The sequence below is a fragment of the Halichoerus grypus genome, chromosome 1 (assembly GCF_964656455.1).
Source record: "Halichoerus grypus chromosome 1, mHalGry1.hap1.1, whole genome shotgun sequence".
Taxonomy (NCBI): Eukaryota; Metazoa; Chordata; class Mammalia; order Carnivora; family Phocidae; genus Halichoerus; species Halichoerus grypus.
In genome coordinates, this window is record NC_135712.1 from 426221 (window position 1) to 447495 (window position 21275).

The following is a 21275-nucleotide window of genomic DNA, read 5'->3' on the forward strand; positions in this document are numbered from 1 at the left end:
CCACATTTCGAAAACACGCTGATGATGAAAAGCATTTATGCACCTGATTTCCACAGACTCCAGAAGAGACTCTTCATTCACCTCCTGCAGCCGCCGCTGTAACACAATCAGGTCTTCTTGGTAGCTTTTCTCAGCCTCCTCTAATTTCTTCTCAAAGTAAATTCTCAACTGCTCCAGCTCAGACTCGTGCTCGGCCTTCTCTCGCTGCCGCTGCTGCTGGAAGTCTCGCCTTAGGCGCTCTAGCTCTTCCCCGTGAGGCGTGAGGGCCGGGAGCTGGTCGTGGAACTCTTTAATGGGAAGGAATTACGCAGTCACCTTCAGACGAAACACTGAGGAGACACCAGGAGACACTGCAGACCTCAACTCCAGAAAGGGCTCCAGTCCCAGCACCCGTGAAGGTGAAGCGGGACCCCTCCGTGGCTTACGCTGGGCGGCGCCTCACACCGGGAGGTGGCCTGGGCGGCCTCAGCGGATCCCATGGGCCCCCCCGGAAGCAGAGTGCTTTCCCAGGCTGGTGCTGAAGGCGTCAGAGCCCAGAAGTGTGAGAGGCACTCCGCAGGCGGCTCGGGCCACAGGGCAGGGATGCGGGCGGCCCCCAGGACCTGAGAGCCCCAGCCAGCGGCCAGCACAGAAACAAGACCTCGGCCCTACAACCGCAGGGACTTAGTGAGCCACGGCGAGGCCCAGCCAACACCCTGATTCCAGCTGCGGGTGATCCTGGACAGAAAACCCGGGCACGCCCTCCCATTCCAACCTACGTAACATCTGCCGGCTAATAAATGTGTGTGGTTTCAAGCCACTGAATCTGGGATGTTTCATTAAGAGCAGAAGAATAGTAATACTCACGGACCTCGAGAAAACGCACCACCACCGCTGTTTTCAGCAAGAAAATGCTACAAGCCGCTTATCAATAATTAATAATCAGCTTTCAAATGATGTGGGTATAAACTGGTCCCTACCCAGAAGTTTCAAGACAAATATCCCTGGAAGGACCCCCGGAGGCCAGGGCGAGGCTTCCCCTACGGCCTCGCGAGAGCTGACTGCTCAGGAGCTCGGGAGAGCCGTGAGCCGCACCCTCCGCCATCAACACACCGGCACGAGCGGACAGGCGAGGCCTCGCCCACCACACAGGTCTCCGGCCCTTCCTCATAACCCTGCTCGTTGCCCCCGGCAAGGGGGACCCCTAGACTGAAAAGGCCCCACCTAGAGAGCAGCAGCAGAAACACACGCGTCCGCCTGTCTCGCTCGCGTCTCCTGACTTGCCCTGCTGAAGGCGCTGTCCGCAGGTGGGACTATTCTTACAGAGGCTCTCGTAGGAGGTGCCAGGTGAGCTGCTGGGCCCTGCCGACTTGGGGGTCACCCTCGGGGCCACGGGAACCTGACAGCACCTGCCCCAGGTGAGCTCACAGGGTTCACGGGGCGTCGCGCGATAACGCGCACCTGCACTCCCCCCAAATGCCCGCTGACTCGGCTTCTCGGTAGACGCCAGCCCTGCTGTAAAGCTTTATCCATCTCACACTCGCAAACTGCCTCATAGGAACATGAGAAAAATCACGATCCTGTAGCCGTTACTCAGCTAACTTGCTCGAAGATGAAACCAAGGCCCTCAAGTTTCCACCTTAAAACCACACACCTATCTTCAAAGAAGTTTACAAAATCGCTCTTTCTGTGCCTGCTACAATTGTTAAGTCCTAGTTTGGGGTTTGAACAATTAAAAACACAGCTGTAGCTTTTGAGGATCTGAACTTTCAACATGAAACTCCTCACCACTCGAGTCCTGTCTGTCAGGTGTCGGAGACTCGAGCTGAGACCACAGGCGCCGGATCTCTTCTTGCGACTGAGCCTTCAGCTCTGCGTAGGACGCCCGGAGGCTCTCTAACTGGAAAAGGAAGGTGACATGTGAGACGCCACCCGAGACCAAGCCCAGAAGGTATGCACCCAGCTCTGGAGGCACGCAAGGCAAAACCCCAAACCTGCAGCCAAGAAAAAACCAGCCACAGCGGCAGCACAGAGAGACTACAGCTCATCTCTAACAGGCCTTTGCCTGCTTGTAGTCTTGTTTTCCCCTCACTGAATGAGGACGGAAACTTTCTCCGTTGTCCTAAACACAAATCCTTCTAACTTGTCAGGGGAGGGAGGGCTGGACTCCTTCCCACGCTGCTGGGGGTCCCTCTGTTGTCCGCCCCAGGGGCCGTCCCTCCCCCTCCTGTGGCATGCTGGGGTTTTCTCTGCATTTTTCGGTTAGCCCCCCTGGAAAGGGTCTCTTCAGGGGTGAACAGAGTCAGCCCACCCTGCACCCACGGAGCTGAGAGCAGCAACCACTGTCGGGGTGGGCCCGGGGTCAGGCCACAAGTCGCCCACGGCACTAAGTGGGTGGGTACGCGTGCAGGGCTGAGGGCTGAAGGACAAGCCCTGCCAGAGGGGACACAGGACATGGGAGCTTTGGCCTACAGTGGCCCTGAGGTCAGCCTGCTGCCTCATGCAGGGACAGGACAGAAGGTGCCCTTCCGTGTTCCTTTCCCATCGGCAAGGGAGAATCAGCACGGAGGTGATGAGGAAAGGCGGCCGGAGCACGTGTAAACGCCACGGGGACAGGAGCACAAGCTCCTCCCGGACTCTCCTCTGAAATCCGGACATAGGCTGAGACGGACTCGGCCTCTCTGACTTCTTGGCCCGATGCCTGGGGCACTGATGGTCCTGGGACAGAGCCCTCGGTGTCTGAGTGAGATCTGACCACACCTTGCATCGTGGGTATGTGGTGTCTTGCTGGAAAAGAGTTCTGAATACACAAGCAGCAGGAATGTTTCTGGCTAAATCTTCTTAGGACTTCTGTGCTTATTTAGGATTATGGTCGGAGAACATGGCCTTAGACCCCTAATGCCTGGAGTCTGGGTCTCAGGGGCACTGGTAAAAAATACAAATTCTGTGTGTGTACGATCCAGCATAACCGTTACGCCAACTCCACAAACTCTGTCTTTACTTCTCTATCTACTAAATACCGACAGTCTCTTTAAATTTACTACTTAAGGGGCGCCTGGGTGGCTCAGTCATTGGGCGTCTACCTTCGGCTCAGGTCATGACCCCAGGGTCCTGGGGTCAAGCCCCATGTGGGGCTCCCTGCTCAGTGGGAAGCCTGCTTCTCCCTCTCCCACTCCCCCTGCTTGTGTTCCCTCTCTCGCTGTGTCTCTCTCTCTGTCAAATAAATAAATAAATAAATAAAAGTAAAAATAAAAAATAAATTTACTACTTAAGTTTCAGCAAATAACAGAACATGAAAACAATCCCATCCAAAATCTTCTAAAACCTCCCCTCCCTTGCCAGTTGGAATACAGAAGTCCCTGCCCACCTCCAGCTGTTTTTCTGCCTCCTGGTCTCGGAGTCTCTGCTCCAAGTCCCGCACGTACTGACCGCGCTCAGACTGCAGGTCTTCGCGTAACTGTTGCAGGGCTGCTTCCTGTTGGGTCTCCAGAGTCCTCAGGGCACCTGGACAGCGGCACACACACCCCTGAGGGCGTGGCCTTCTCAGCCACGCAGGAGCACAGCTCCTTCCAGACCCCGAGGTCCCAGCACCCTGCGCTCCTGGGGAGCAGCCCAGATGGGCACCACCTCCTCACCGCGGTAGCACCATGGGACAGGAATAAAAGGTAAACAATCGCAGCATTACTTTCTTGATAACAATTTAATAACGGAACATGGACAAATGTCTCTGAAACAAAGGTTTCAGGAGAGGTTAGGGAGCTTGAGAAGTCTGTGGTCAACGAGGGGAGACCCCAAGGCTGAGCCTGAGCCGCCCAGCGGGCCCTGCACCTGTCTCCACCACTGTGGGCGACACGCACCCACAGCCCCTCTGGCAACGAAACGCAGGACGCTCGTGCCCAGTGTGAGCCTGGCATGGCACGTGACTTTTGTCTGGCATTCCACACAAGCACTCAGTCCCCTCTTCAAACCTGCTCATTTTAATTTGAAACTCACATTCGGCCTGAGTTTTGGCTTGAAAAATCTTCTCCAATTCAGCTTTCTGTTCGGCCAATTCTTTCTTAAACTGGTCTTGTAAATTCTCCAATTCCAACCGATGCTTTGCAGACAATTCTCTGCGTAGGTTTTCTAAGCATAAACCTCTCTCCGATTCCCAGTCTTGCTTCAGGTTCTAATTCAAGTAAGGAGAGAAAAAAGACTATGGGCCAACAGTGGACTCTCTGTGGTAAAAAATTTAAATTGCATTTGAAAACCAGGCGTGGGCAGTCACTGTGCCAGACCAGACTGTCACTATAGGAAGCTGAATGGTCCCCACCAAAGACAAGGACAGGAGCAGAGAAAGCTAGGACCACCTGCCCAGAAACAAAGCGTGGACGGAGGTCATGCTCAACAATTCACACACCCGTCCTCCACGAAAGACCCAGGATCCTACAGTGACATCACCTGACCTCTGCAGAGGGCTGGCCTGGTCCCAGATGCCCTAAGAAATGAGTCCCCACTGTCCAGCTTAGAGGGGTGGGGCACAAGCCTCTAACCTGGGACTAACAGCCGCCCTCCACCAACTGCCCGATTAGAGCAGCCAGGACCTAAACACCCACGTGCCCCACGTCAGATATGTGCCCCCTAACGTCATTAACGTCCCCCGACCTCACCAGCCCCTTCCTCTGCTGTCACCGGCACCAACAGGCCTTCCACAAATGTAGCCTTGAGAAAGGGACCCATGGCCAGGATGAAAAGTTCCAGTGAGGGGCTTCTTTAGAGAGGAGCTAATTCTGTCCCGCCCTGAACAGAACTCTCTCGCCAGGAGGGGTGTGGGGTGAAATCAGTGGCACCAGCACAGGACGTATGGTCAGCCCAGCACATGGGGCCGGCTGCGGCATCGGCCGCACAGCAGCTCCCCCCCGCCCCGAGCTTCCCCAAGGTGCCTGGGACCTGCACCCCACACTTTTACTCAGTTGCCACAGGGTACCTCCCTGCCCTGGGACATCCGTCAGTCCTGGAGCACAGTGAGGCCACCTGGGAGCAGACTGAGGGTGCAAGAGCTTCATGTTATAGAACAAGTACATGTGAAACAGCAAACAAGCTGTGCTGACAAATTCAAACTGTCCAAAGAAAAGGATGCTTTTCCTCTAAAGCAAAAGGCAATGCATTTTCTACCAGCACGTTCAATTAAAGCTTTGATTGGATATCTGTCTGAATCGGGTGAGGGGCTTTCCCGTGGGGACTCCAGGCAAGCTGGAGGGATGGAGGGAACGGGGAGACGCCGCACACCCAGAATGACATTTCTAACCACGTCTACCTCTATCGTCCTCGCGTTCTTCTCCATTTCTGCCTGTAACTTCTCCTTCAGCTCGGCTGCAAGAAAAACATAAAAGCAGATGGGATCACAGAGTCTGAGCACTTGGAGGGGAGAGGGCTGCCGGCACGCACAGGCCGCTCCACAGGAACACTCTGCAACACTCCCAGGACAACAGGGCATGTCTGTGAGGGAACATGAATTCCACGTGTGATGTAACGAACGAATTATATTCCTGCCCAAAGCAAGGGCGGAGCCTTCCAGACAGCCTGACAGCCACACAAGCTGGGGGGTCCCTGGGCACCTTAGACCCGAGTCCCCCTCTGGTCTGTCTGCCCCACACCAGCCCTCATGCACCCTAGGCCTGGAGTCCAGGCTCCTGCCGTGCCAGACTCCGGGCAAGGTATGGAAGACAGACAGGCAAAGACATTCTAGGACCCGGCAGCTCCCGAGCCCCAAGGAAGAACCACAAGAAAAGAGGTACCAGGTGTTGGGAGTGCAGAGGAGGGAGAAGGCTGGACCAGTGGGCGTGGCCTGACATGGACTGAGAGGCGTGCACACCTGGGGGTGTGGCACCAGGAAGAGAAGCAGGGACCTCAGGAAAAGGGCTGAGGCGCAGCTGGGGCCAGCCAAAGCCACATGTGGAAGGTGAGGGGCCTGAGCAAGCCCAGAGCTCAAGCAAAAGCCAGGCACCACCTCTGAGGGGAGGTCACAGGGGCCCAGGCCAAGGCAGAGCCTCAGAGAGCAGAGGGCAGGCGTGCGCCCCTCTGTGTTCCCATCTCCAGGGGTGAGCATAGAGAAAACAGCATAGGAAAGGGCCCAAGGTAAAACATGTTTTGTATTTTCAAAAATGAGCAAAAACAGGGGGACATAAAACTACATATGTTTATTCGAATCTACATGAAGAAACATGGGACGGTATCCCCAGAACCTGAGAAGACTGGCTCCCTCTGAAGGCTGGGGGTGGGACTCGGAGGAGGAAGACTTTCAACACATCCAGGGCCACGCACGCTGCTTTCATTTTTCAAATGAAAAACTCAAGAAACAGGCAGATGAGCAGAGAAATGGGGATGACTGCTCATGGGCACGGGTTTCTTTCTGGGGGATGAATGTTCTAACCTTAGATTGTAGGGATGTTTGCATGACTCTGAAACGCACACTTTAAATGGGAGAATTGTATGGTATGTGAATTACAGCACAATCAAGCTGGTGTTTATAAAACTGTTTACGAAAGTAGTGACTAACAGAAAAGTAGGAAAAAAACATTAAAACATAAAATTATCTCTTAGATGTAAATAAAGAGCTCAGTCTAGGCCAGAGAACCACCAAAGGAAAAGGTGCCTAAGCCGTCCACCAGGAGCGACGTGGCCCCGCTGGGAGCAGAGTGAGGAGCTTGTGGGATGTGGGGGTCTGTGTCCAGGAGCATCTGGGTCGGCCACAGACAGTCCCGTCAAAGAGGTGGACACGGAAACTTGCAGCACACAAGCAGATCACCTCCAACGACGCGACACCATTTCAGAAACGAACACAAGCCCACCAGACGCACGGACAGAAGGCAAGGGGACAGCAGAGCCCCACAGCGCAGGAAGCACACCGCCCCACCCAGGACACAGACAGGGCCCCGCGCGCGCGGCACTTGTGCGTGGGCAGGGAGATCTGGGTGGGACACGCCCCTGATGGGGGCCCCGCCTGCCTCCCCAAAACCAGCAGTAGGGGCCTGTATGTCGCCGCCAAGTCATGGGGAAGCCCACGCCCGGCCCGCAGCCCCGTACCTGTCTCCCGGCTGCAGCGCCGCACCGTCTCCTCCCGCTCCCGCGCGTGCTGCCCCCGGGTCAGCTCGAGCTCCTGCTGCTGCCTGCTCCGCAGCAGGGCCAGCTCCTGGGCATGCCGACCGTTCAGCATGGCCCGCAGCTCCGTCAGCGCCGTCTCCTTCTCCTTCTGGAGGTTGGCCTGCGTCAGCTCCAGCTGCACCGTGTGCATGTTGCTCAGACTCAGGCGCAGCGCCTCCAGCTCCAGGGAAGGCACCGGCTGCAGGACGGACAGGGGCTTCTGGGCGCTGGGGAGAGCAGCTGCGCAGCTCACCTGCGCACCGACACGCTGCCTGGCGTGGCCGTGTCTGCCAAGACGCTGCAGCAGCGACCCCCTCCCACCACCACCACAGGCTCTTACACCTGCTTCCCGAGCCTCGTGCTGCAGCACCGGCCAGCTCCCCACAGGACCTCAGGCAGCCCAGGCACAGCCTGGCAGCTCGCCAACCACCTAAAACTGCCACCCAATCCTATCCTGAAGCCCCTGTAGCCCACATGTGCTCTCCCTCCACCTGAACCGCAGCTCTGCAGACGGCCGGGGCCGTTCCTCCTCGAGGACACAGGCCACACAAAGCCCGTGGCCATGCAGGAGGCCCCAACCTCCCTTCAGGCAGGCTCCCCAGCCCATAGGCCCATCCTGGCTGGAGCCAGGTGAGCAGCCATTCCAGATGTTGCAAGACCCCCATCGGAACCATGGGACGAGAACCAGAATACAGACAGGAGGAGGCTCGGGACAGTCACTGCCAACGAGGGCAAAATGTGAGGCCAAACAGGGCCCAGCAGTGGCTGAGTTAATGACCCCATCAGGAACCCCATGCTCCAGACCAGAGACAAGCAAGCTCTGTACTTCACTGCTCTGGAAGGTGGGCAGGGGAGACAAAGGAGACACTTCTGTGCCTAGCTAAGATACGGGGAATCTGTGCTCCTTCCGCTGCCCTGGGGAAAGTGGAGGAAGGCCAGGGTTCCAGGAAGCATACCTTATTCCCAGTTAACACAAACAGAAAAACATGTCTGGAACTTAGCACTTAAGGGACACCCAAAAAAGCATAAAAATAAAATGAATAAAGGGGAGTGCCTGGGTGGCTCAGTCGGTTAAGCGTCTGCCTTCGGCTCGGGTCATGATCCCAGGGTCCTGGGATCAAGCCCCGCATCGGGCTCCTTGCTCTGCTCATGCTCTCTCTCTCTGTCAAATAAAATCTTTAAAAATGAAGAAATAAAAAAAGATAAAGGAGAGCAATAAGCAGAAACCATGGGAAAAGAACATGTGTCTCCAAAGAGGCCAGTAAGGAGCTCCAGCAGGACAGGGAAGCCACAGTGAGGTGCAGGGATGCGCACCAGCCCACCCGCCGCAAGGGCGTGTCCAGAGCACCCTCTGCTTCCCGTAGGTGGCAGCCACCAGGGGAGTCGAATGTGCCTCCAGGACAGCCTGGCTCACGGCTTCTCTTCCTCGAGGCCCCTCACGGCCACGGAACCACCTGTGTTTAATGAGCGGGAGCGGCAGCGCATCGGGAAACCGCCGGCGGTGCTGTGAGTGGCCCCTCCAGACCCGCTGCCCCAGGCGTCCTTGCACGTCCCTCCACCTGCCCTTTCAGAGGCCCCCACCCAGGAAGCCTGCAGCACACATCCATCCACTCCGTGACAAACCTCTCCTACCTGCAGCCCTCCCAGACCCCCAAGCCCACTGGTGCAAACTACAGGGCGAGTGTGCGGGGGTCGGCCACACCCCGAGGACCTGGACGTGGGCCCGAGCACCCCGGGCCACCTGGGTCTGCAGCCGCACCTGCTGCACCTCTGCCGGCCGCTGGAGCTCCATGGCCACCTGCTGCCGTGCGCCGGCCTCATCCTTCTGTCTTCTCATCCGTTCCGCAATTTCTAGCTTATATTCTTGCTCACGGTCCTAGAGGAGGAACGCAAAGGAGGTGACCCAGAGAATTCACATGAGGAAACAGTCACTAAAAACAATTACGACACACCAGAGAGAACTGAGCCCAGCAGCGTTCACGGCAGCACTACTCACAACTGCCAGGAGGTGGGAACCACCCAAGTGGCCACAGGCAGGGGACGCATAAACACAATGTGGAAAAGCCATCCAGGGGGTATCACTCAGCCGTAAGGAGAAGCTACGACGCTGATAACCTCCAAATGTCACACTCCGTGAGAGCAGCCAGACACATACTGTGTGGTGAGAATATGAAATGTTCAAACAGGCAAATCCACAGGGACAGAATGCCGGCTGGTGGGTGCCCGGGCTGCAAGGGCAGAGGAATGGGGAATGGCTGCTAATGGGCATGAGGTTCCTTGTCAGGTAATGAAAATGCTTTGGAATTAGACAGTTGTGATGGTTGCACAACAGAGTGATTGTATTAAAAACCACTGATATATATACTTTAAAATGGTGAATTTTGTATATGTGAATTATATCTCAATAAAAATAACTATGAAAGAACATTAAACCTGTTTAAGTGGCTGAGGGTAAAGTGGAAAACCCCAGAGAGAGGCCGCTGCAGGTGCTGACACTGGACAGCAGTGTGAGCTCCCCAGGCCGTCTCTGGGGATGCTTACGGGAGGGAAAATGTACGTAAAATGCCTGGAAGTGGTGGGTGCCAAAAAAAGCTGAATGAACCTGAAGATGTAAATTTGAAACATTTTATAGCTAGTAAATCGGCAAAAGTTGGTGATAATATTGATCCTCAATGTCACCAAGGTCAAGGGGAAACAACCAAACACTGTCAATGACAGAAAAGTTGGTGTAACTTTTTCTTATGTGCTATCTTGACAACATATGTCAAAAGCCATAGAAAATGTTTCTGTCTTAATATTCCCAACTTTGGGGGCGCCTGGGAGGCTCAGTCAGTTAAGCATCAGACTCTTGATCTCAGCTCAGGTCTTGGGCGCAGAGGCGTGAGTTCAAACCCCACGCTAGGCTCTGTGCTGGGCTCAGAGCCTACTTAAAAAAAATTTCCCAACTCTGGGAACATTTTCAACATCACCAATCCAAAGGGAAAAGAAAAGCTACGGGCCCTCTGTGAGCGTCCCGGTCTCCCCCACCCCCCCAAGCCCCCACCCCGCGCGGGCCACGCCCTCCCGCAGCAGGCCGATACAGCTGCAAGCCCCCCAGCTTCCCCTGTGTGACAGCCCAGACCTTTCTCTGGGGCTTGTCTACAAGGCATCTTAGACTCAAAGCAAACCGAATTTTCCTGTCCAAGCTAGGGCTCCTCCGACATTATCTACCTCAGTTAACAGCACCCCCAAACCCTCACAGTGCTCCTACTCCTGCCTCCCCTCACAGCAACCCCATAGCAGCCCAAGGCCAGTCCTGGCATCCCTCCATTCCCATGAGCGCAGCTGACTGGCCCCCATGGTCACTCAGCCTAATGTGAGGTCACTGGCTTGGAGACCAGATGATGCATTCAGAAAACAAATCCAACCTTGTCACTCCCTTGAAAGACTCAGTGCACCTGCTGCCCTTGGGGGCAGTCCCTCCTGCTGTCCCACCTGGCACTTGCCTCCTGCACCAGGGAGGCCCCTGCGACCTTGGACCAGCTCTGCCTCCCCTCCTTTCGCTCCTCTGGGACCTTCCCAGCCCTGATCCCCCACCCCTGCAGAGGCTCCCACTGCTCCCTGCACATGTCGGTGATGCCCAGGAAGCACTCAGCACTGCTGGGAAGACGCACCCGCAAGTACTCCTCTATCTATGAGGGCCCACAACGTGGAGGCAAACTGTTCCAAGGGGAGTGTCAGAGCCCATTAAATATCATTATGGATGTTTCATCAAATTAAAGAGCTTTTTCCAATGGTAAAAGGTAATGTAGGAATGTCCAGTTTTAAAGATAAAAGGCAGAATCTTAAAACATTTTGGCTACAAACATCAGAATTGTTGGATAAAATGTAACAAAAGTGACTCTAAATGTTCTAAGGGAGGGAACAGCCCAGGTGCCAGACAGGAGGGATGTGGAACGTAAAACGATCTAGGGAGACGGGGACACGTGGGAGCACCACACGCTCCCAGGATCGGTGGCTTTGCTGGGAGGGCGGTTAGAAATGAGACTGTCGGGCACAGCCAGGTGTCCTGAAGGCCTGTGCGGCAGGACAGGACGCGTATCCTCACTGCCCGAGTGCGGGAAGGCCAGGGAGCTCACCCATCTCCAAATGCAGAGGCAGAGGAGGTGAGGTGGGGGCGTCTCTCCTGAAAAATTAAAACCCAGGCCTGCTCATCATACTTGTTGACAAATTTATACATGCCATGGGATGCAGAAATCCCCAAGCAAAGAAACTGACCTAAAAATAAGTCCTAGCAAGGGCACCCGGGTGGCTCAGTCGGTTAAGCATCTGCCTTCAGCTCACGGACCTGGGATCAAGCCTCAACCTCAGGCTCCCTGCTCAAAGGGAAGCCTGCTTCTCCCTCTCCCTCTGCCTACTTGTGCTCTATCAAATAAATAAAATCTTAAAAAAAAAAATCCGTCCTAGCAAAGGGCTATTCCCGGACACCAATCGGATACAAATCTGGGACCCATGTGGAGGGGCTCGCACAAGCCAGGACACCGATACTCGCAGGGAAACCACACAAACAGCTCACTAAAGTGAGCACAACAGGCTCCTCCAGGAAGGGCAACAAGCACCTGAACAGACCTTCGGCAGCACCCACACGGTCCCCACACAGCTGTGCAACCCAAAACAGCCCCAAGCCGTACAGTTACCTTACAGTGAAGAACTGACCACACCTCTGAATACTGGGCAAAATTCAGACCAATTTGCTCATGAAAAGATACAGTTACACTTAAAACAAAAGCAGCCTCAAAGTATCTCTAGGAAACGTTACATAATACAAAATGGTATCACTGTCTTTAAGAAATCCAAACAGAATGTCCTGAAATACAGACAGCAAAGACAAAATCAACAACTCAACAGACAGATTTAAGAGCAGATGACACACACACGAACAGAGTCAGTAAAGGAAGAGATAACCCAGATGAAATCTTTCAGGGTAACCAAAAGAAGGAAAGTACAGAAAACAAGATGGGACAAGTGTATACAGAGGAGCTCTGAAAACCTTCCCTGGAATTTGAGGCCCTGGAGAAGAAAGGCCAGACGCTATGCATGGAGATACTGCCTGGAGACTTTCTAGAAGCAACAGAAGCGAAAGGTATCAGCCACAGACCGAGAAAGACCCCATGATCCACGTCGCTCTAGTAAAAGAACAGAAGTGCACATCCAGGCCTACTGAAGTAAAACTGCGGAACAGCAAATAGGAAGTCTGCAAAGCAGCGGCGGCAAAAGAACGGCGGACCAACAGCTGACACAGAAGCCAGGGAAGAGCTGGACAAATACCCAGCACGTGACACACCAACCACCAACCTGAATGTCCATACCAGTTGGACCACCTTTCAGGAACAAAGGGAAAAAACCAAAAATACATTCTGGAAAACATCACCTGGGGGCGCTGGCATAAGAAGGGTCTTGCTACAGGAAATACTAACGCGTGTCCTGCAGACAGAAGGAGCGTGGCCCCACCGCGGAAGAAAAGGAATAAAGGATGAAGAAGACGGAACTACGATACTAACTCTAAACAAGAACTGACCACTAAAAAATAAGTAATTCCTTACATCATAATCACAAACAATGTGGAGGCAAGGACACTGTCCTCCACTAGGTAAGCAGATCAGCAGGCACGTCCATGCAATAAAGCAATGAAGAGAAGGGAGCTCTGATGTAGAAACAGCTTGCATGGATCTTATATTTGTTTTGCTACGATTCAAAAGTCAGACCCAAAAGGCTACATGTTCTAGGATTCCAACTGTACCACAGAAAAGGCAAAAGTACAGAACAGAAACAGGTGGGCAGTCACCAGGGGCCGGGGAGGGAGGGAAGGCTGACAGCAAGGGGTGCACAGGGAAACTTGCAGGGGTGGAGCTGTTCTGTGAGGGGTCCTGTGGTGCTGGACTGGAGTCGGGGACGGCAGGATGCACGCAAGCTTACTTTAATACGTGTACATACGGACAGATACATACAGAATTAACTACAGACCCGTGTGTGCACACGGACTAGTGTGCATACGCACCCGCTGAGCAACCTAGAAGCAGTGACCACACCCAGTGCCCAGGTCTTGGTTTCTACCACCATCAAATAAAAGGAACCAGGGCCCCTTGAAGAAATGGGTGACTCAGAACTGAGGCGGGGAGAGCACAAGATGAGCCTGAAGAAAGCCAGAATGTGCTTATAAGACAAAGGATGGGGCATGTCACCGGGACACAGGAGCCAGACTGAAAAAGCTCCCAATGGCGAGAGCTGGAATACTTGAAGAAACAAAAGAGATAAAACGTAGTTTGAGATTATAACACAAAGTATAACATAAATACACATGAGCCCATACGGATATAAATACGCGATTAAATTAATGGGGGCAAAGAGGCACATCTTCCTTACAGAAGAATTACAAACAGAATGTGTCGTGACTCCTCCCTGCAGGAGGCAGCATATAATTTCCCTCCCTTGAAGTGTGTGCTGGACTCAGTGACTCTTTTCAAAGAGAGTCTGCAAAAGGGGAAACCCAGCTGACCCTGCTGGGTAGAAGGAGATTACAAGGGCACATCGCCTCTGTGGTCAAATCCCTAACTTGAGTCTAATAATGAAAAAGCATCAGAGAAACCCAAACTGAGGGAGAGTCCCCAAAGTAACTGACCAGTGCTATTCAAAATGGTCACCAGAAACTAAGACACCGTCAGAGGCCCGAGGAGACGAAGCAGGAAAGACAACTAAAAGCAATGTGGTGTCCTGGGAGGGGTCCCAGACAGAAGAAGCTCTTAGTGGGAAAACTGGTGAAACCCAAGCAAGTCTATTCAGTTAACAGTAATGTCGCAGAGGTTATGCCTTAGCTTTGACAAATGTGCCGTGTGTCTAAAATGCTAACGATGGGAAAGTGGGGTGAGGGATACACAGGAAGGGTCTGTACTAGCTCGGCAGCTTTTCTGTAAATCTGTAACTATTCCTGAATTAAAAGTTTATTTAAACCAATGAATAGCTGGATAAATAGAAGGATGAATGAATTGTGGGGTTAAAAATTATTTTTAAAAAAAGGAATGCAGGGGCGCCTGGATGGAGCGTGCAATTCTTGATCTCGGGGTCGTGAGTTCAAGCCCCACAATGGGCACAGAGTTTACTTAAACAAAAAGGAATGTAACACTCATTAGGACGGCTACTATAAAAAAGAGAAAACAGGTGTTGGTGAGGATGTGCACTGTTGGTGAAATGTAGAATAAGGCAGCCACTGTGGAAAACAGTACGGAGGTTCCTCAGAAATTAAAATTAGAATTACCATCTGACTTAGCAATTCCACTTCTTGACATACACCCAAAAGACTTGAAAGCAGAGTCTCAAAGAGGCATCTGCACATCTTATCCGCAGCAGCATTACTCACAATAACTAAAACATGGAAGAGACTCAAGCATCCACCGTCAGATGAATGGATTACCAAAAAGTGGTCTAACCATACAAAGGAATATTACTCAGCCTTAAAAAGGAAGAAAACTTTGTCACAAGCTACAACACAGATGAACCGTGAGGATATCATGCTAAGTGAAGTAAGCCAGTCACAAAAAACCCAATTACATGATTCCACTTATGTGAGGTATCTAGAAGAGTCAAAATCAGAGACAGAAAGTAGAATGGTGGCTGCCAGGGGCTGGGGGAGGGGGAATGGGGACTTACGTTTAAAGCCAACAGAGTTTCAGCTTTACAATATGACAGAAGCTGTGGAGATGGACGGTGGTGATGGCCGCACAACATTATGAATGCGTTTAATACAATTGGGCTGTGCACGTAAAAATGGTTAAGGAGTGCCTGGCTGGCTCAGTCGGTTAAGCACCCGACTCTTGGTTTTGGCCCAGGTCATGATCTTGGGGTCTTGAGATGGAGCCCCTTGTCAGGCTCTGCGCTCAATGGGGAGTCTGCTTGAGATTCTCTCCCTCTCCCACTGTCCCTCCACCCTGCTCGTGCATGCCCTCTCTCTAAAATAAATAAGTCTCTAAAAAAATAGTTAAGATGGTAAATTTTAAGGTAAGTGTATTTTATAATTAAAAAATAACAAAAACATACACCAAGAGACTTATAAATGGAGTTTAAGTATTCTAAGATCCTTGTACTTTCGAAGACTGAAGGTACTGATTAAATTTAGACATAGAAAAGTATAAATGTTGCATGTAATAAGCTCACCATAAAAAGAATAAAACTGAATATATTACTTCAAAATGCATAAAGGAAGAATTAAAAAAAAATCCTCATAAAAAATAATCCAAAGCCCTGCCCCTGCAAAAGGAGAAAAAAGGAAACAAAACAAACAGAAAGCCTAAATTAAATGAAACATAAGCTCAAACACATCGGTGATTACATTAAACATAAATGAATTATACTATCCGCTAAAAAGACAAAGACTGTCAGAATAATTTTTAAAAATCAACCCCCCACTGTTTAGCAGGACATACATCTAAAACACAAGAATGCAAAGATGTTGGAAGGGAAAGGATAAAAAACACCAGCACCATGTCTGATCCATTTATACAGTCTAAAGCATAACTGCCACAGAAATCAGGATGGAGTTGACTTCAGGGTTAAGGGAAGACAGTAGCAGGTCCGGCACTTCCTGTGTCTTTCCTGCAGGAGGATCATGTGGTATTTACCGTGTACTTGTTAGTCTGTGTGTACACTTGTGTAATTTCTACTTTTCCACGTACATGCTGTATGTCACAGGGATTATTTTTTGTTTTTGTGCCACAGTTCAAAACAAGTATAAAAACATGTATTTAAAGGTGAGCTTTGTGGACCCCACCAGAGACCATTTTTCCAGGCCCTGCCTATGATCTAGACCTCACCTGCAATAATGCAAATTAAAAACCAAACTTGCTCACTGCCTAAAGTAATGTGGACTGAGTCCAGCTAGGATCCAATGTTTAAAATACAGAATTTTAACACAACAGTTGTAAACCGATCAATTCAGCATCTAATAAATTTCCTTCCAAATGCTAAAACAAAATAAATTAATAAAAATAATTAATCCAACACATGTGGAGTTCACGCCAAGTCCTGTGGCAGAAACTGGGACACATACATACAACTGATTATGAGAGAAATGAAGGCCAGGCCCAGGAAACACACTGCAACAATAGGGAAATGGGTCAATGAGGGAAGGCAGACATGACCACTATCCTCAGTGCATGAAAGGCAACCTTCTCTTCAAAATCTGGAACGAAAGATCAAAAGTCCCAAGGAAGGGAGATTTGGGCTCCATCAGAAGGGTCCCCAGAAAGACTTTCTGTGCAAGGGCAACGCCAAGGAAGTGAGGCCTGCAGGGGAAGCTCTGTACCCAGCTATCCTTGCTCTAAGCTTCTACTCTTGAAGGGACAGGGTCCTTCAGATACTGAGTCCTCTCTTTGGTTTGGATTTCTACCACAACAGGGAGAAATCCTCTGACAAGAAACATACTTTAACAGAGGACCCTGAAGAATACCTCTGTGAGAGATGGGAGAGAATACCCCAGGCTGCTCCAGATGGTCGCCATCCAGCTTCTGCTGTGCTGCTCCAAGTGCCCTGTCCTCTCTCCACTGAGGTCCTCCAACTAAGAGGCGAAGGGCCAGAGAAGAGCATTTACAGCAACATCCAGAGCTGCAACCTCAGGCCTTCCTGCCCACACATCCAAATGCCCACATCAATTCCATTCCTACCTGTTCAGAATGCACTTTCCTCCATAAACAATTCTCAATCTCTAAACATTTTTTATGCAACTCATTTCCCTAATGATGTTGCTGCCCCTTTACTTTTTAAGATTTTATTTATTCATTTGTGGGGTGGGGAAGGGCAGAGGGGGAAGGAGAGGGACAAGCAGACTCCATGCTAAGTGCAGAACCTGACACGGGGCTCAGTCCCATGACCTGAGCTGAAACCAAGAGCTGGATGCTTAACCACCTGAGCCACCCAGGCGCCCTGCTGCTGTTCTAGTTAATGAATTCTGCTTCCTTATTTCACTGTGTGCATGGCACTTAAATTACTAAATTTTAGTTTCTCAATAAATGTTAACCTTTCAGACACATGCATATTTCCTAAGCTCTTTTAAGTTCAAATATTTCATCTTCAAGATTTTCCATTTTTAGATAAATTTTTTCCTTAGTAATTTGTAGAAACAGTATTTTTTAGTTTCTTTTTAGAAATCATCTCAGGGGTGCCTGGGGGGTTCAGTTGGTGAAGCATCTGCTCAGGTCATGATCCCAGGGTCCTGGGATCGAGTTCCGCGTCAGGCTCCTTGCTCAGGGGGGAGCCTGCTTCTCCCTCTACCTCTGCTGCTCCCCCTGCTTGTGTGCATGCCCTCTCTCTCTCGTTCTTTCTCTCTGACAAATCAATAAAATCTGAAAAAAAAAAAAAAAAAAAAGAAAAAGAAATCATCTCAAACTTGAGTTTAAAGTTTCCCAATGAAATTATCCCTGATGGTTTTTCTGCCCATGAATTCACAATAATTCTGGGCTTTTAATCTGCTGTGCAAAATGAGTTGATAATGACTCTGCAAAAAAGTTGGGTGATGTCTAAAGATAATCTATGTTTGAAATGTGAAATCAAAGGCAGCATTCCACACCTAAATCTCTCTCATGCCTTTGTGGTCATTAACCACAGCATCACCTTAACTCTGGGTATGTATCAGGGTCTGCTGGACCCAACTGTAATTGTTTCTTTTTTAGGCAGTTATAACTACGTGAGAGGACTAATACTTCCTAAATTTTCTCTTATGGGTCTTCTAAAGCACAATGAAAAAAATTTACTTACTTCTTTAAAAAAAATAAAACATATTTTATTTTGTAATTACTACATGGGTCCACTAGACCCTTGTGTATATTTAAGATCCCAGATAGCTCTGAGCAATCTTGTTCTCCTCTATCACGATGCCACTTCATCATCCTAAGAATGATTTCGTCATACTCAACAGTTTTTCCCAACTATGCTAACAACAGCCAAAATACTGAGAAAACAAGAGAAAGGAGCTGTCTAAAGGACGAGGAGGCAGTGCAGTGAAGTCACCACCCTTTTGTTTTCTTAATCACTGGAGACCATCCCTGCAGCCTGTCTCCAGCATGACAATTCATTAAGAACTTTTCATTTTCCTCCCAAAATGGCAATGGGAAGAAAACTGACAGTGAAGACTTTCACAATCATCAAATGAATTAAAAGATGAATGCAAAGAGGGCAGCACTTGAGACCAAGCATGACAGCAAAACTGACAGTAAAAATGAAGTCTCAGATTACGATAATCAATTTTCTCAAAATCAGGAATCAGTAAGTGAACAAAACAATATATCTGAAGAGAAAGAGGAAGCATGGTAGTCTCATCCAGTTGGTCACTCACATGAAGGATTCCAATTCATGATATTTTACATCAAGAACCTCCACCATCCTACTTTGCTAAAAGCGTATCAATATTCTTTCATTTTTTATCTTTATGTGCCAAAATTTACTTGATATAAAGAGGTGTCAAAATTGTTAATATCATTTTAACTTACGGCTTCATTTTTTTTTTTTTTTTTAAGATTTATTCATCGAGAGACACAGAGAGAAAGGGAGGGGCAGATGGGGAGGGAGACAGACAAGCAGACTCCATGCTGTGCACAGAGCCTGATACGGGGCTTGATCTCATGACGCTGAGATCATGACCCAAGTCAAAATCAAGAGTCGTATGCTTAACCGACGGATCACAAAAACTTGTATTTGAAGATTTAAAATGTACGGCTGTAGAAGGTTTAGGAAGTATGTTCCAGAACTCTTCCAACTCCAAGTTGTGTGGATTACCACCACTTATCATCTGGGTCCAGCCCCGCATCGGGCTCCCTGCTCCGCAGGAAGCCTGCCTCTCCCTCTCCCACTCCCCCTGCTTGTGTTCCTGTTCTCGCTGTGTCTCTGTCAAATAAATAAATAAAATCTTAAAAAAAAAAAAATAAACCAAACTAAGAAATTTATTATATGTTGGAAAACGTTACTATTTCTCACACACCCACATTCATCTCATCTTATGCTATTCAATAAGCTCATTAAACGCCCGTAGAAGTGAAACTTCTAAAAAGCTCCATATGGGCCAAGTACAACAAAGACACCTTCAGTGGTGTTCAGAGACCAGCTCTGACATGAAGGTTCTACGGGGGCACCGACAGACACGCAGGGAAGACGGCGGTCTGGGCTGGGCTTGTAAGAGTGAATCTTTCCTGGAAGTTTACTTTCCAGAAGATGTTCTTCTAAATACAAAATTATTCCTGTCTTAGTGCCCACAATTAGATTAGAGACACAGTAAATCCTCAAGAACTATCATTATCTTACAAGGAATATGAAAAAACTTTGCTTTTCTGATTGAACTCATGATGTACAACTGTATGACAAGAAAGCCAAAATATCTGCTTCTTACAGCACCAAGGCCATATGCATAATTATAAAGTGGCCTCATCAAGAAATCTAATGCATAACTCAGCATACAGGAGGAAGATAATGATGACTCCATCCTATACATGCTTTTTTTAAAGACTATTTTATTTTTCTTTTAAAGATTTTATTTATTTATTTGACAGAGAGAGAGAGAGAGAGCACAAGCAGGGGGAATGGCAGGCAGTGGGAGAGGGAGAAGCAGACTTCCCACTGAGCAGGGAGCCCGATGTGGGGCTTGATCTCAAGACCCCGAGATCACGACCTGAGCCAAAGTCAGACACTTAACTGACTGGGTCACCCAGGTGCCCAAGATTTATTTTTAAGTAATCTCTATACCCAATGTGGGGCTTGAACTTAAAACCCAAGATCAAGAGTTGCATGCCCTACCAACTGAGCCAGCCAGGCACTCCTAACATGCTACTTTACCTATTCACATAAAAATTTTAAAATAAGCGTGTAATTAAAAATAACTTGTCCTGAAAAATAATAGAAATTTGAAAAATTGTGAATGAAGGTAAAGTCACACACAGAGAAAAACCAGTAAGCTTGACTGCATATGTATTTTAAAGCCTAAGTATCAATGATCTGTGTATCTATCTCAAGAAGTTAGAAAAACAATAAAATTATAACCAAACATAATTTAAAATAAGAAACTACGTACAGTAAGAGCAAAAACTAAACAAATATAAATATAGTATATAAAAGAATAAAGGCTATACGTAATTTTTTAAAGATTTACTTATTTGAGAGCAAGCGAGCACACACACATAGGGCTCGATCCCATGACTCATGGGATCATAACCTGAGCCGAAACCAAGAGTCAGACTCTCAACTGACTAAGCCACCCAGGCGCCCCTACAGTTAATTTTTTATAAGAATAATAAGGATTAACTTCTGGCGAGACTAATAAAGGCACAAATACTCACCTTTAAAAAATGAAAAGGGTCAACAATATCGATGCCACGGCCACTAAAAAGAATATTCCTATGAAAAAATTAATGACAAAAACTGGAAGTTCCGATGAAAAAACAAATTCTGAGGAAAACATTAGTGAATAGTCTGATAACTATCAAATAAATGGAGTCCGTAATTAAAAGCCTTCCCACAAATAAAACCTCAGTCCCCAGTCTTCACCACCCTACACGGCTCATCCACAGACCTCTTGGCTCATCAGATAAGGCCAGCACTGACAAGGAGGGAAAGGTACAGGTCACACTCCCATAAAAACACAGGCTCTTTCTGAAGCAACTGAGATGATTATATGACTTTTCTCTGTTAATGAATCACACTAATCTCTTGGAACGTCTGACCAATCTTGCAGGACACTAAAATACACTTCACGTGGGGCGCCTGGGTGGCTCAGTCAGTTAAGCCTCCAACTCTTGATTTCGGCTCAGGTCGTGACGTGAGGGTCATGAGGTCAAGCCCCGTGTCAGGCTCCATGCTCTGCACTGAGTCTGCTTGTCCCTCTCCGCATGATCCTCCCCCGACTCGCTTGCTTGCTCTCTCAAATAAATAAAATCTTAAAAAACAAACACTCCACTCCACCAAACTGTTAATGTAGAGGAAAAACAAAACAAAACAAAAACGACTGTCAATACCAATCGCAGATGTTATGGGACAAGTAAAACTTACATGTCACTACTAAAAATATAAACTAAACAACTGTTTTACATAGTTCAACATACACATGTTGAACACATACATGTGTAATGATCCAATAATTAACTATAGCCTCAATGAAAACATGT

General features: G+C 49.2%; 1 protein-coding gene across 6 annotated transcripts in view; it reads right to left on the bottom strand.

Moving 5' to 3' along the window:
- Positions 1 to 21275, bottom strand: part of PCNT (pericentrin) — a 124761-nt gene that overhangs the window by 87131 nt on the left and 16355 nt on the right. For 5 of the 6 annotated variants that reach the window (XR_013448334.1, XM_078072794.1, XM_078072074.1 and 2 more), the window contains exons 3-9: positions 8843 to 8977; positions 7045 to 7300; positions 5276 to 5331; positions 3973 to 4147; positions 3347 to 3483; positions 1768 to 1879; positions 44 to 287 (exon numbers count right to left, since the gene is read on the bottom strand). Coding sequence is in view for 5 of the 6 variants with exons in the window: in XM_078072794.1 (XP_077928920.1) it covers positions 44 to 287; positions 1768 to 1879; positions 3347 to 3483; positions 3973 to 4147; positions 5276 to 5331; positions 7045 to 7300; positions 8843 to 8977 (1115 nt within the window). In the remaining variant the exon portion in view is untranslated. The remainder of the gene's footprint in view (positions 1 to 43; positions 288 to 1767; positions 1880 to 3346; positions 3484 to 3972; positions 4148 to 5275; positions 5332 to 7044; positions 7301 to 8842; positions 8978 to 21275) is intronic. The other variant, XM_078072449.1, reaches the window with a different exon arrangement.